Consider the following 16,390-nt stretch of genomic DNA (forward strand, 5'->3'; position numbering starts at 1 on the left):
ACATTGCGGGTCGTCGTGATAACTGGCACAAATTGCAGAGCGGAGATGCCTGGGGATCACGAGCAGCCTTTTGCGACCATCGGGGAGGTAGTTCCGACGGTACAGCAGCTGGTCACGCACGACAAAGTGATGAGCTTGACGACGGAGCGCTCGAGAAGGGAGGCGGGCTGATCGGTTGTCGAAGAAATCCAGAAGAGAAGTAATCCAAGGATCCTTGCGCTGCTCAGAAGCCATATCAATAGTGTCAAGAGAAGGTGTGAGGCCGGAAATAGATGGCGGCTCTGGCTCAGAGGTCACAGGGGAGCGCGAGAGAGCGTCGGCGTCGGAGTGTTTACGACCGGAACGATAAATGACCCGAATGTCGTAATCTTGTAAACGCAGAGCCCAACGAGCGAGGCGGCCAGATGGATCTTTGAGTGACGACAGCCAACAAAGGGCATGGTGATCTGTAATGACATCGAACGGGCGCCCATATAAGTAAGGACGAAATTTTGTGATCGCCCAAATAATCGCCAAACATTCTTTTTCTGTGACGGAATAATTAGTCTCCGCTTTTGTGAGCGCACGACTGGCGTAAGCAACGACGTACTCATTGAAACCAGGTTTCCGCTGAGCTAGCACGGCAACGAGACCAATGCCGCTGGCGTCTGTGTGCAGTTCTGTAGGCGCGGAAGGGTCGAAATGGCGCAAGTTCGGAGGAGAGGTGAGGAGCTGGCGCAGCGTTGCAAAAGCTTCGTCACATGCAGGGGACCAAGCCGACAAGTCGTGGCTACCAGCGAGAAGTTGCGTCAGCGGGGCGATAACGGCAGCAAAATTCTTGAAGAACCGGCCAAAGTAAGAGCAAAGGCCAAGAAAGCTTCTGAGTTATTTCAGGGATGTGGGCTTCGGGAAATCAGCAACTGCACGGAGGTTGGCAGGGTCCGGGAGTACACCATTTTTGGACACGACGTAGCCTTGGATAGTCAGCTGGCGAGCGCCGAAGCGACACTTTTTCAAGTTCAGCTGCAGGCCAGCGTCACTGAGACAGCGAAGAACACTCTCCAGGCGAAGAAAATGAGACGGAAAATTCTGGGAAAAGATGACAACATCGTTCAAGTAGCAGAGGCATGTCTGCCATTTAAGCCCACGGAGGACGTTGTCCATCATACGCTCAAAAGTGGCAGGCGCGTTGCACAGACCGAAGGGCATCACATTAAATTCATACAGCCCATCAGGCGTGATGAAAGCTGTTTTCGGGCGATCGACGTCGGCCATCGGCACCTGCCAGTACCCAGAGCGCAGATCCAACGAAGAAAAGTAATCCGCTCCCTGCAGGCAATCCAGCGCGTCATCTATACGAGGCAGGGGGTAGACGTCCTTCCGAGTAATTTTGTTTAGCCGGCGGTAGTCTACGCAGAATCTAATGGAGCCGTCCATTTTCTTGACGAGCACGACTGGAGAAGCCCACGGGCTGTGAGAGGGCTGGATCACGCCGCGGTTTAGCATATCGTTCACCTGTTCATCAATGATGCTGCGCTCGGCGGAGGAGACGCGATAGGGGCGTTGACGCAAGGGTCCATGGGTTCCAGTGTCGATATGGTGGCGAACCGCTGTTGCACGACCCAACGGTGCTTGAGGAGAGTCGAAGGATGCGCGGAAGCGCTGCAGCAAAGCGATGAGCTGGGCGCGTTGGTGAGGTGGTAGAGCGGCATCGACAGAATGGGAAAACATATCCGAGGAGGACGGGTCGGCGACGTCGGCGGGAGGGGTGAGGGCGTTGATGTCATGGGCATCAGGGTAATCAAGGACAGGAGAAGCGTTGTCGAGATCAATGACATCAAACGTGCCAATCGATTCTCCCCGAAGTAAAGTGGTGGGGAAAGGTAACGGGTTCGCGACGTACAGAGCGCCACAACCACCAGAAAGGGTGAGCACGGCATGAGGGAGCAAAACAGACTTGCGGTGCGCACAAAGAGGAGAGGGTGAATAAAGGACAGTAGCGTCAGAGAGGGCAGCACAAGTCAGCGGCACAAGAACAGAAGAGACAGCTGGCACGTCGACGTCGTCAGCGACGAGAATAGGCGCGGCGGTAACAGGGGAGGCGTCCACAAGAACATCACACAGCGGCGACAAATCAATTTCAGCACGTGCACAGTCAATGATGGCGCGATGCGCGGACAGAAAGTCCCACCCGAGGATGATGTCATGAGAGGAGCGGGCGAAAACGAAGAACTCAATGGTGTAAGAGAGACCTTGGATGACGAGGCGGGCAGTGCACGCTGCGAGAGGGCGAATGGGGTCAGCGCTGGCGGTGTGAAGCGAAAGGTCAGAAAGCGGCGTCATCACTTTTTTTTAATTTGTGGCACAAGTTGCGACTAATGATGGACACGGCAGCACCAGTGTCAATAAGTGCGTCAACAGTAAAACCTTCAACGATCACTTCAATAACGTTCATAGGAGCGGCGATAGGGCTTGAGACGGTCGTTGACGGCGCAGTTCTTGCCTCCGGAACTGCGGCGCTAGTTTTCCGCTTGAAGTGGTGGAGACCGGCGGCGCATAGGAGAGATCGAACGGCGTCGATGAGACGGTGACCGATGGCTTCAGTTGTAGGAGTCGGAGCGAGGCAGTGAGGGATTCGGAGGCGGCAGAGGAGAAGAGACAGGGACGGAGGGCAATGGAGCGTCGTACGTTGGCGAGCGCCCGTAGTCGTTAGGACCGGATCCGCGCGTTCGGCACCAGCGGGCCACATTGCCAGCGTGACCGCAGGCGTAGCACATCGGGCGGTTATCTGGGGTGCGCCACGGATTCAGAGGGCGGGGACCGGTGCGAGACAAAGGATGGTGAGGGCGTGGCAGCGCAGGGGCGAGCTGCTGCTGAGAGTACACGTTGACAGGTGGAGCATAAGTGGGAACAACCGGCTGAGGTCGTGGCCGGATGACCGCTTCCGCATATGTCAGCGGTGCAGTCACCAGAGGGGCTGGATTAGTAGGCGGCAGGACCTCAGCTACCTGCTCCTGGATGACACGCTGAATAGAAGGCGACAGCGATGGCGTTGGAGCGGGTTGGGAGGTAACCAGCGATAACTGACGAGCCACCTCCTCCCGCACAAACTGCTTGATGTGCTGAAGAAGTGTCGGCTGATCGTGGGCAGGACTGCCTGTTGCCAAGCTCGAAATGGTGGCATCTGAGCAAGTGGTATGGCCGGTGACATGTCGCTGTTTGCGGAGCTCGTCGTAGCTCTGGCACAAAGACACGACGTCGGAGAGGGTTTGGGGATCTTTAGACACCAACATTTGAAAAGCATCATCCTCAATCCCTGTCTCGGATTTTTTCAGCCTCGCTCATAGATGGATTGAGCCGCTTACACAAATCAACGACGTCCTTGATATAACTCGTGAAGTTCTCGCCGTTCTGCTGGGCACGACTGCGCAACCATTGTTCAGCACGAAGTTCTCGGACAGCGGGGCGGCTGAAAACGTCAGTCAGGCTGGTTTTTAGAGCCGCCCAGGTAGTAAAATCCGCCTCGTGGTTGCGGAACCATAAGTTGGCGATGTCGGTTAAGTAGAAGATGACGTTCGTGAGCTTAACGACGTCATCCCATTTGTTGTATGCGCTGACGCGTTCGTAGGAGGCGAGCCAATCTTCTACGTCGGTGTCGTCAGTGCCGCTGAAGATCGTCGGGACGCGCTGACGGACGGCGCCGGAACAGATGACAGGCTGGGCAGGTTGGACCGAGGTGTCGGACGTCGTGGTAGAGCTTGGTAGCCTGGGCATCGTGACGTAGATCCACGGGGAGAACAAGCAGCACCTCCACCAAGTGCAATGTGGAAACTCGCACAGTTAGCGTGGACGGCCACAGTCCTTGTCCCAGCGGTGCTGCGCAGCAGGCCAGCGTTCGGACGCGCAAAACCCGAACTTCGTCGGCTTCGCCTATCTTCTTCCTCGCCTTCGTCGGCGCTAGCGGCTGGGGCATCAAACTCCAACTCTATTTCTTACAATATATATATATATATATATATATATATATATATATATATATATATATATATATATATATATATATATATATTGTTACGCCCAGTGGTTTATTAAGACTGGGACGGAGGATCGAAAAACAGCTGGGTCCGCTTGCCGAGCACGAGACGCCACCAACTTCGTTCTCCTCATCTTCGGCTTATCCAGCAACGCCGACCACGCAGAATGGGTACTGCCTTTTCATGGGCGTCACACTTCCCCCTACGCAGCCGAAGCCCGCTGGGCGAGATAAGAAGCGCCGCGCGAATGGTAGGGCTTCAGCCGGGCAACGTGGGTGACTTCGGTTCGCGCTGAACGACGGCCGCTTGCCGTGAGACGAGCTATGCGGTAATTGAGTTCGCTAATTTGGTCAATAATGACGTAGGGTCCATCGTAGTGGCACAGCAGCTTCTGAGACAACCCTCGCTTTCTGATAGGCCGCCACAACAAGACTAAATCACCGGCACTGTAAGTAACGCGACGGCGGTGGCCATCGTAGCGCGCTTTTGACCGATCTTGGGAGGCGAGAACACGAAGGCGAGCAAGGCGCCGGGCTTCTTCGGCGAGACAGAGTGTCTCAGCGATAGTGGGATCTTCATGAAGCTCGTCAGAAAATGGTAGTGTGGTGTCCAGGGTGTAGCGTTGGGGGCGTGCATACAGTAAAAAGAAGGGGCTGTAGCCAGTAGTCTCATGGCGCGTGGTATTGAACGCATACGTGATGAACGGCAGGACGCTATCCCAGTTCTTGTGCCTTGAATGAACATACATTGACAGCATGTTAGTGAGCGTGCGGTTCGTGCGCTCAGTGAGCCCATTCGTCTGGGGATGGTAAGGTGAGGAATGGCGAAAATGTGATGCGCAGGAACGGAGAAGCTGCTCCACGACGTCAGCGGTGAACTGCCGACCACGGTCACTAATGATAACTTTTGGAGGTCCATGACGGAGAACTATGAATCGGCGCAGAAAAGAGGACACATGATACGCTGTAGCCGAGGGTAGAGCTGCCGTTTCACAATACCGGGTAAGGTAATCGACGCAAACCACTATCCAGCGGTTCCCATGATAGGACTTTGGAAACGGGCCCAGCAGATCTATGCCCACTTGCTCAAACGGTGCTGCAGACGGTGTCACAGGGTGAAGCTGACCAGATGCAAGGCTAGTAGGTCGCTTGTATCGTTGACACTGAGTGCAGCTGGCGACGTACCGCTCAGTCGTGGCCCGCATTTTCGGCCAATAGAAGCGCGCCTGGGTACGATGCAGCGTCCATGCCGAACCAAGATGTCCAGATGTAGGGTCATCGTGCATGGCCTGCAAGACAGAGGAGTACAGGCTCTTCGGAACTACTAGCAGAAAGCGCTGGCCCGTAGACGAATAGTTTTTCTTCCACAAAAGTGGCTGACGTTGGAAGGGTCTGCAGCCTCCGCAAGGAGAGACTGTAGGGTTAAGTCTTCCTGCTGTTCCGCTTTGAACGTTGCGACATCAGGAAAAACAGGTGACACTGACGCGACGCAGTGGTCCAACGTACCGATGTTAGACTCCGACTCAGGAAGGGGCAGCCTCGAAAGACAGTCCGCGTCAGCGTGACGGCGACCACTCTTGTAGACGACTGTGTAGTCGAACTCTTGTAGCAGGAGAGCCCACCGTGCAAGGCGTCCGCACGGGTCGCGAAGGTTAACGAGCCTGCAGAGGGCATGATGGTCGGTGACGATGGTGAACGGGCGTCCGTACAGATAGGAACGGAAACGCTGCGTGGCAAAGACGACGGCTAAGCATTCTTGCTCAGTGACTGTATAATTGCGCTCCGGCTTGCTGAGCGAGCGACTCGCATACGCAACAACGTGCTCTTTGTTGTCCCACCGCTGGACGAGAACAGCGCCGAGGCCAACACCGCTGGCGTCGGTGTGAATCTCTGTGGGAGCGGAGGGATCGAAGTGGCGAAGTACAGGGTGAGGCGTCAAAAGGGATTTTAGTTGGCGAAAGGCGGAGTCGCACTCAGGTGTCCACTCGAAAGCCACATCTTTCTGAAGTAGACCTGTCAGAGGGTAAGCTACATCCGCAAAGCGATGAATAAAGCGGCGAAAGTAAGAGCATAAGCCCAAGAAACTCCGCAGCTCTTTAACAGACTGTGGTGGCTTGAACGACTCGACAGCTGCAGTCTTGGCTGGATCAGGCCTGACGCCGTCTTTATCAACGAGGTGTCCAAGCACTAACGCTTGACGCGCACCAAAGTGGCACTTTTTAGAGTTAAGCACAAGGCCAGCTTGGTGCATACAGTCGAGGACGAGAGCTAAACGGTCGTTGTGCTCACTGAACGTCGTTCCGAAAATGACAACGTCGTCGAGGTAGCACATGCAGATTTCCCATTTCAAACCGCGGAGTATAGTGTCCATAAATCTCTCGAAGGTGGCGGGTGCATTGCAAAGGCCAAATGGCATCACATTAAACTCATACAGGCCATCAGGCGCAATAAAGGCTGTTTTTTCTTTGTCTGCGGGATGCATGGGGATTTGCCAATACCCCGACCGAAGATCAATAGAAGAGAAGTAGGACGCTGAAAAAAGACAGTCGATGGCATCGTCGATTCGAGGTAGGGGGTATACATCTTTTCTCGTGACGGCATTCAGACGACGGTAATCCACGCAAAAACGCCATGATCCATCTTTCTTCCGAACAAGAATTACTGGAGCAGCCCAGGGACTTGAGGACTCTTGTATAACGCCTTTGGTTAGCATCTCCTGCACTTGGTCATTGATTACCTTGCGTTCAGACGGTGACACTCGGTAGGGCTTTTGGCGGATCGGATGTGACGTACCAGTGTCAACCCTATGCAGGGTTCGAGACGAGGGGATGGAAGATGGGCCGCCGGGCTGCAAAAAGTCAAACACAGTGGAGTATCGCTGGAGGATGGTCAACAGTGCACGGCGCTCATGCCTGGAAAGCGAGTTGTCGATCATTCGGAGCAACTGCGACTCGTCGTAAAACTCTGGTGCTGCTGCGCCCAAGGCATCGGTAACCAAGGCAACGGATACCGGCGTGTATTGGCTGCATGACGCAAGCTTCAGGCCTTCAGGCAGAACAACAGATTCCGTCGAACTGTTCACTGTCCACAGTTCAGTTCTTCCGTTGATGACGGAAACCATGGCATGAGGAACCAAGATGTTCTTCTTCATGCAGTTCAAGTGGTTCGGTTCCACAGCCGCATCAAACACGTCGAGAGCGGTATCGGGGCAGGAAACCGGTACGCACACAGCCGAAGAAGGAGGCACGACAGTATCTCGGGCAACACAAAACACTCTCTCTCCACTGCACGAGCCTTCTAGAAGATCAGTGGTGGAACATTTGCCGACGTTGAGCTCACCTGTGTGACAGTCGACGTTAGCGCCACACATTTGCAAAAATTCTAGGCCAAGAATAACGTCGTGCGTCGACCGGCTGAGCACCACCATTTCCGTGCTGAAGACTTCACCACCCAAAGAAACCTTAACACTACACACTCCAGCTGTTGGCAACGGTTCACCACTCACGCCACAAAACTGGACATTTTTGTCCCATCGAAACAAAACTTTTCTTCCTAGGAGGCACTTAAACGCAGAACTCATAACCGTAACAGTAGCACCGGTATCCACTAAAGCCATCACAGGTACACCATCCACTAGCACATGTACTTTGTTCTTTAACATAACTAGAGGCAGGGGTATCACTTCCGGCGGCAGACTTCCAGCGACCTCACCCCCATCGGTCGCGGCGACTAGTTTTCCGGCGGAGGCGAGGAGGAGCGGCGTCGGGGTGATGGAGATCGACGTGTACGGAAGGCTGGAGGCGGCGTCACACTTCTATCAGATGCCGGCGAATGATTCCGCATTTGTGCAGGCCATGAATTGCCGGAATCAGGCGGGCAGGACGGCTATCGAGAAGGACCGCGTTGGTAATCCGAACGCCGAGGATAGGTCGAGGAGCCGTAACGGGATGGTTGTCGGCGGGGACAAAATCGGGAGATGTGTCCGGGTTGACCACAGCGGTAACACACAAGAGAGAGACCGGGAGCAGGCTGCGCCGGCAAGTAGTCACCATACGAAGGACTGGGCCGAAAGTTCTCGTCGTATGTGGCCGGCACAGGCTGGTAAAAGCCGGACCGTTGCTCCGGGGGCAATCGCGGTGTGTTGTTCGGCCGCAGCCCTCGGGGTACCCGGTGATCCTCAAAGTCCGCTGCGTTAACGTCGGATGGCGGAGTAGGACGCGTGAGATACACAGGAGGGAGCTCTGATGAATTTCGAGTGAGTTCCAGTGACCTGGTTAACTCTTCGCGAACGATCTGGCGGATTGTGGAAGCCAGATCGCATGATGATGGTGCGTCTACAGCTGCCACCGTCGTCACCCCGGCCAAACGTCCAAATGTCGGTGTGATGCGACGCATTTTCAACGTCTCGAACGTCCGGCCGTGCTTGATGACGTCAGACACGGACTCGAGACTTTCTTTTCCGATAAAAAAATTGTAGACGTCTTCGGCGAATCCTTTGAGCAAATGGCCAACTTTGTCGTCCTCTGTCATGGCAGGAGAGACGATCTTGCATAGCTTCACGATTTCCTCAATATACTTTGTGCATGTTTCACCGGGGAGCTGAGCCCTTTGCGCAAGTGTTTGTTCATCCCGCTTCTTCTTTACGACTGAATCACCGAAACACTTCTTCAGCTCCTCTACAAAGCCGTCCCAAGTCGTGAGAGAATCCTCGTGGTTGTCAAACCATGTTAGGGCTGTGTCGGTTAGTGAAAACACGACGTTCGCAAGCCGGGCGGAGGAGTTCCACTTGTTGTAGCGACTCACCCGTAGGTAGTGGGTGAGCCATTCATCGACGTCGTCGCTAGATGAACCCGCGAATGACCGTGGCTCCCGGTAATGCTGCCACGAATTGCTGGGCACAGACCTCGAAGCGTCGCCGTCCAGGGACATCATTGGCACAGAAGGCGGCAGACCAACAATGCGACGACTGCGGCGAATGTGAATCTGGGGATCCGTCTTCGGAGGAACCTGAATACCCGGCACCTTCCACCAAGATGTTACGCCCAGTGGTTTATTAAGACTGGGACGGAGGATCGAAAAACAGCTGGGTCCGCTTGCCGAGCACGAGACGCCACCAACTTCGTTCTCCTCATCTTCGGCTTATCCAGCAACGCCGACCACGCAGAATGGGTATTGCCTTTTCATGGGCGTCACAATATATATCTTAATTTAATACCGACAGTTTCGGACGGAGGACCGTCCTTCCTCAGGGTATACACAAGCATTCTTGTGTATACCCTGAGGAAGGACGGTCCTCCGTCCGAAACTGTCGGTATTAAATTAAGATAATTGCAAGGTTGTGACCCCTTCTTCTACAAGTCTTCCTGGCCCATTGAACGACAAGACCTATATATATATATATATATATATATATATATATATATATATATATATATATATATATATATATATACATGTAGAAGAAAAAAGAAAAAAAAACGCTACTACAAAGAATTTTTCATATTCTTGTGTAGTAGCGTTTTTTTTCTTTTTTCTTTTTTTTTTGACATTCCTGCGGAATCCATGCCTAGAACTTTCTCCTGGAACGTTCCCTTCTCGTTGTGCGGCTGCCAGGAGCGTCGCGCGTGTCGCCACAATGCGTCTTGAGAGCAATTTTGGAAAGTCTTGTGCAGTAAAGTTTTTTTTTTGTCACAGCCCTGTGGCAGCTGTACGCTGTAGAGGTTCGCGCTTGTCATCGACTTTTCTGTCGTTACCTGCCTCCGAACACCTGCCGCCGTTTCAAGTTGTAACCAACATTTTTTATTTTTTTATTTTTTATTATTTTTTTTTTCTAAACCTCTCCCCTCACCACTGTTTGTGTTTTTGTTTTGACACTTTTTCTGTGCCTCGCGGATGCTATAAAAGCTTGTTTCAAATACTGTAATGCACTCGAAAAAGGCTGGTCCTCCAGCCGAAACGTCATGAATTAAATCTTGTCATGTTTTTCAAGTTCTGGTGACTTTATCTTATATACGAGGGGGGACCCAAAAGAAACCGAACTGAGAGCGCGCTGCCATTCGTAGACGTAGTAGAGAGTTCTACCGCTAGATGGGGTTAGTTGAGACCTTCACAAAACAGCTGTGCAGACGACATAAATTTATAGGCAAACATTTGAGCGCAGTGTTGTGTTTCGCTTGCAGTTATTTTGTTCCGCCTGCGAAATCTTTATGGCAAACATAAAAGAACAGAGAGTGTTTTTGAAGTTTTTTTTCCTGCTTGAAAAATCGGCAACGGAAGCTTACCAAATGTTGCAACAGGCTTTTAAAGAGGATGCTATGAGCCGCACACAAGTTTTCGAGTGGTTTGGGCGCTTCAAACGTGGTGAGATGAGTGTCGAAGACCATGCTCCTTCTGGGCGGCCTTCAACGTCTCGAAACGATGAAAGTGTTGAAAAAAATCCATCAAAAAATGAACAAAGATCATCATTTCACGATCGACCAAATTTTAGAAGAGACAGGGGTTAGTTGGAGCTCCTGTCAGCGAATTTTGACTGAGCAGTTGCAAATGAGACGTGTTTGCGCTAAATTTCTTCCTCGCATTCTCACACAGGATGAAAAGAACATTCGATTAAATTTGAGTACGGATTTAAAAAATAGATTGAAAGTGATCCAAACTTCTTGACCAAAGTCATTACAGGTGATGAGAGTTCGTGTTACGGGTATGACCCAGAAACTAAGCAAGCGTAAAGCCAGTGGAGGTCTCCCTACTCTCCGAGGCCAAAAAAAGCACGATAGTTGAAGTCGAATGTGAAGGCAATGATCATTGTCTTTTTGATGTTCGCGCAATTGTGCACGAATAATTTGTTCCCTCTGGCCAGACTGGTAACCAGCACTTTTATTTGGAAGTTTTAAGACGTCTGCGAGAGGATGTGCGAAGGAAACGCCCGGAACTTTGGCAATCAGGTGTCTGGTTCCTTCATCACGACAACGCCCCCGCACACACGACCTTACGAGTGACCCACTATTTGGCCTCTCGGGGATGGACTGTCGTTCCCCACCCTCCATGTTCACCAGACCTAGCCCCGGGGGACTTTTTCTCATTCCGAGAATGAAGAAAAGTCTAAAAGGGGAGCGTTTTGGTGATTTGGAGGCCGTACAAACAGCTTCGCAAACGGCACTGGACGATATCAAAGTTGAAGAGTTCCAGAGATGCTTCAAACAGTGGGAAAAAAGACATGACAAGTGCATCGCATTTCATGGAAAGTACTTTAGAGGTAACTGAAGGAATTTCGAGCAGGAGTTAATAAATAAAGTCTTTATACAAAAAATCCGGTTTCTTTTGGGTCCCCCCTCGTATATATATATATATATATATATATATATATATATATATATATATATATATATATATATATATATATATATATATATATAGAGAGAGAGAGAGAGAGAGAGAGAGAGAAACGGATAATTTAGGTAAACATTCATTGCGAGCCGTCGTTTCAGAGAGAACCTGTCCGGGTTGGCATATGTACACTCCACCTCCCCCCCCTTGACGGGTCTCCAGCCTTCTTCTTGCCTACCCTCGTATTAAACCCCCTTTCAGTACAATCTGTTTTGTGTTCACTTTGTTCTTTCCCAGCTCCACGTCTTCATATAATCTTTCGATCATCTATCATGATTGCTGGCTGTACACGCATACACTTGTAGCACCTTGAGTTCGTAGATCATATTAAGCATAATTACGACAGCTGCCACCTTCTTGTGAATACTATACAATTCTTCTATGTTATGAGGTATATCATGATGGATGAGTAATCCCAAATCTAGCCCTCATCTTTCGGCTAATGCATGATAGCATAGTACGTGCCCACCCTTTATTCATCTATTCGCCCATCTGACCTCCTAACCTCACTGAGGCATTTGAGAACACATTAGCCGCTAGCCCTACGTACAGAATTGCTAGTCCAGCTCCACTAATTAAGGCGCTGGCATTAAACGTTGCCAGGTTTAATTTCCAATTGCGACCTGGCCGGAGGAAGAGGTTCTTGCCATCCTCAACTGCATCACAGTCCTCACCTCCGCCTTCGTCTGTTGCTCCACAGCTGCTGGGTACTAAGGGTGGACGGTTAATTGGTATATTCTAATAGCAGGCTCTGTCCATGTAAGTGCGGCCAAATGCTAGCAACAGTGATTCACAAAAACATTTTTCTTAACCAGTCACCGCCAATGTTCCTGCGTTTTTTCCTGCGAAATTGAAGGTTTTTTTACTGAGTTAATTTGTCTTGCGGCTAGAAAGAACAAATAGTAACTATACTACTTACGAATACGTACAAAGCCACCCAGTACAGTCTCTTTGCGTCGGGAACTGTAATAAATGCAAGTCTATATTAGCGTGCAGGTAGCTCTTATAAGATGGTCGTAAGCTAGCCCTTCAGCAAAAGCATACTAAGGTTCCATTGCAAATTTTCCTTGGTATGACCTATAAAATCAACGCTTCATTGTCGTTTTCGTTCACAGCTTTCATGTACGCAAATGATGTTGCACGCGCAGTCAATCACTTCATGAAGACCTGCGTGCAGTACTTAAAGTGCATCGAGGCCAGACCAACCGCCACCCAAGTAGCACAGGTGATTCCTTGCTTTTTTCAGTAGAAAACTGCTGCAAATACCATTTTTGCGCGTGTGTTTAACCATGGTAATGCATGGAGCTGCTCTTCTGGGAGATGCTTTCTCGACAGCTTGGGACTTTCGCTGATAGTACTTGTGAGGCTTCAGGATCATGTAAAAAAAATTATGGAGGTTATTAAAGAATTCAATAGCCTCGCTGTATTGAATATTTTAAACATAGCTAGGTATAAAAGACAATTGATCAATGGTTGCATCAGATATATTGGGTAAGCTGATGTGAGCAAAATAACAAATCTAAAGCGTCCGCACCTGCCCACGATATCTTCGGTGAAATTTTTCGCAGTTCTCGTTGAAAGCGCATGACCCCTTCAGTAGCGCTGTGATTCCCAGCCGGGAAGATTCATCTGTTTGTTGCGGCGACGTGCTAAATGTCAGCGTATTCATAAAACAAAAAAAATTGGGTATTCAATAAATAAATGATTAAACAATGTAACATTTCTGGCCGCTTCATTTTCCGTTAAGCTTTGAGATCTGTTGGTAAAATATTTGTATGGGCTAGTTATCCTCCTATTAGCTGATATCTACTATTATCAGGGCTACAAATGACGTATTAACATGTGCTTCAATTTTGTGAATAAAATTAGGTGATCCACGTAAGACGTCAAACACACTTCTTAAATATCACCATGGTTACTTTTAGTCCACTTCTAAACTTCAGTTCCCAAGTCTGGGAGTACACGCATAAGTGCGCGAAAAGGTGAGAGCAGCCAAGATCGTGTCACTTCGTACACACGGCAATTCTCAAGCACAGTGCCCGCACAAACCGCTATCAACATTGGAAATTGATGCATAGCAGAAAATCTCGTATGATTCCTTTTGTCGCGATCACTGCAACCATCGCAACGAATGCGACTACCTGCACACCGCCACTTTGATTTCAGCTCTTATAAAGCACGGTGTGCGTAGTGAGCTTTCGTGGACACTTGTCACTGTGATAGCTCATGAATAGACAGAAAATTCACCGTGAGGTGCTGTTACTCGCCGGTGTCGGTAATGATCCTCGAACGAAATTTAACGCTGGCAACACCACAAAAAGCAAACAGGAGCGCTTGCAGTTAACACAAACCGCTTCAAAGACAGAAACACTTCGAGACACCGCCTCCCCATTAGGTGATTGTGCCGTAGGTCTTGCGTCAGATTGAAGAGGCGCTCTTGCAACTCGATCAGCGTAGATAATTACAGAATTCAATTACAGAATTACAGTCGCAGTCGCTCTGAACACTCGGAATATCGACATATGGCCAACATAATAAGTTTCACGGCAAAGCTACCACCACCTACGCCTCACTCTCCCTTTATCGTAAAGTTCTCAAAAAATACATAAAAGTCTTAAATGAATGCGAGAAGGAGCCTAGCTCCCCAGTTCAATCGACTGGTGGTCTTCTTGCTCTAGCCTGAGCCGTCGACAGGGGCACTATTTCGGTGGAGGCAACGCACAAAGCGCCCGTGTGCTGTGCGATGTCAGTGCACGTTTAAGATCCCCAGGTTGACAAAATTATTCCGGAGACCTCTACTACGGTACCTCCTGCTTCCTTTCTTCTTTCACTCTTCATTTATCCCTTACTAACGGCGCGGGTCGCGTGTCTACCAAGATATGCGAGACAGTTACTGCGCCCTTTCCTTTCCTCAAAACCAATTTTCATTTTCCTGAGACATCACATAAAAAAGGAGCCAATAGCTGCAGTTCTGCGTGCGGGTCCGGCCGGCGACACGATTTCAATTGTCGGCCGACCGGCGTGCGGGTCCCCAGCCGGCTTGCGGGTCCCATCTTTTCCTTAATCGCCGCACCGGTCAGACGCCTTTGTCAGGCTTGTGCGGCGCTCCGTCGACCGCATGGTTCTGTATCCGCACAAAAAGCGATCGTGCTACGGTCTTCATGGCTCTCGCTGCAGGTGCTGCTTCGGGATCCCGAGTGCTGTTCTCTCTTACACGAGTGCAACCTAACGTCTATGGCCCTTGATTGTCGGTATCTTGCTCCTAGCTTTGAGCCAATCTTCAACTCCTAGGTGAGATAGACGCGTCTTCACTTAGCCTTGTCAACAAATTCTTGAGGGCAGGGGGAGGGATAATAGGGGGGCGTACAGAAGCAGTGCTTTCGCACTAAAAATTTCCAAGTGCCAGCGCAGTAGGGTTCAGGGCCAATACCAAAGCATCCTCTCAGACAGACACCAAAGGGCTGCCGTGGGCACTGTTTTCAGCGGTAAGGTTCTCGCTTTTTATTTTGTTTTCTTTATCATTGTTGAAAGCAAAAAATAATCAAAATAACTTGTTTTAAACTGCCGACTATATGTTTCGTACTTGAATATCAACAAGAAATGCTAAAATTCAGTCAATCAAAAGAACAATCTGGTTCTCGAAAGTAGAGTGTACCTTAGACTGTATACATCTGCTGATCTCTCTGTCATGCTGATGCTCTGTCTCTTGGTTTCTGTTGCTGTTGGCTTATCTCATATATATATATATATATATATATATATATATATATATATAAGAACGGGGTGAAGATCGGATGGATCCGGTAGAACATAAACGTAATTCGGTTGACACACGGTAGAAAAACAACTTTATTCATAAAGTTGTTGTTTTTCTACCGTGTGTCAACCGAATTACGTTTATATATATATATATATATATATATATATATATATGAGAGAAGCCAACAGCAACAGAAACCAAGGGACAGAGGGTATGTTTAATTAATTTATTTATTTTATGATTTTGATCAATTTAGAAAATTACTAAATATGTTATCGCTTAAAAGCTAAGTGATTAGAAAAGCAGAAGAAAAAAGCAGCATACTTATAACGAGCCCCTCAATCCCGTTCCCTTGTTTGCTTAATATATATATGGCTACCTTAAACGGGTTATTTCAAGAAAACCCGCTCTTAATTTTCAATTAGGCTTACCTGCGTAAAAAATCCTTTTTGCTACACAGCGATAGCAGCAGCGGCGGACTTCAGAAATTTGTAAATGGCGTTAAGCATTCCTAAACACGAAACTCTTGTCTATTGGTCTTAGGGGACATGCTGTGAAAGGTATTCGTAAGTGGCCATTAAATAATTGCCAAGCCGTTTGGAGAATTCGAAACACGCGATTACGCTGAGCGCTATCTTCGAAGCAATTCTGGTCCCCACGTCGCACGTCATTGGCAAACCGCTCGTCTATGATGCACGCACAGGACTCCAACCAGTACACGTGATTTCTTGGCACACGCGCCACATCACATAATGCGCTGTAGTCGGATACAACTTAAGTCTGCAGTGAAGCTCAGCCCACATTCAGCCTCCGCGCACAGAATTCCTCCACGACAAAAAAGTAGTCCGCTGCTTATACGTTCCTTGTTACCTGAACAAGAAGCTTATCACAACAGGAAAATTATGAGCTCTAGAATTTTAATACGTGGATTGTTTGATATAGTAAAACATTAAAAAGCTGATTTCGTTTGCTGTTGCAAGTGAGCAGCGGAGTAACACAAGACGCCACGGACCGCGGCCCTGCTGTTTTTTAAGTTGTATCGTACTATAGAGCCGCGGACCAGACTGAGCGGAGGAGGTCGCGAGACGCGTGTGCAGCTGGTGACGCGTCCACGTGGGTGTTCCAGGGCACACTCCACAAGCGCGCCTCTTCGAAATGCGTGCCGGAATGCCAGAATTTGTTGCTTCAAGCCGCTCTGTGCTTTCTGTAGAAAACAGAAAATCTGTAACTTTTTT

The 16,390-nt window shown here is 49.6% G+C and overlaps 1 protein-coding gene and 1 pseudogene across 1 annotated transcript in view; one reads left to right on the plus strand and one right to left on the minus strand.

Moving 5' to 3' along the window:
• The window catches only part of LOC149325891 (uncharacterized), a 94,906-nt gene that overhangs the window by 64,218 nt on the left and 14,298 nt on the right, over positions 1–16,390 (plus strand). The window contains exon 2 of the mRNA XM_089564404.1: positions 12,511–12,620. Coding sequence (XP_089420530.1) covers positions 12,511–12,620 — 110 coding nt within the window. The remainder of the gene's footprint in view (positions 1–12,510; positions 12,621–16,390) is intronic.
• Positions 7,697–9,036, minus strand: LOC149325892 (uncharacterized; annotated as a pseudogene).

This window comes from Amblyomma mixtum, chromosome 10, assembly GCF_055824585.1.
Source record: "Amblyomma mixtum isolate Tamu chromosome 10, ASM5582458v1, whole genome shotgun sequence".
Taxonomy (NCBI): domain Eukaryota; kingdom Metazoa; phylum Arthropoda; class Arachnida; order Ixodida; family Ixodidae; genus Amblyomma; species Amblyomma mixtum.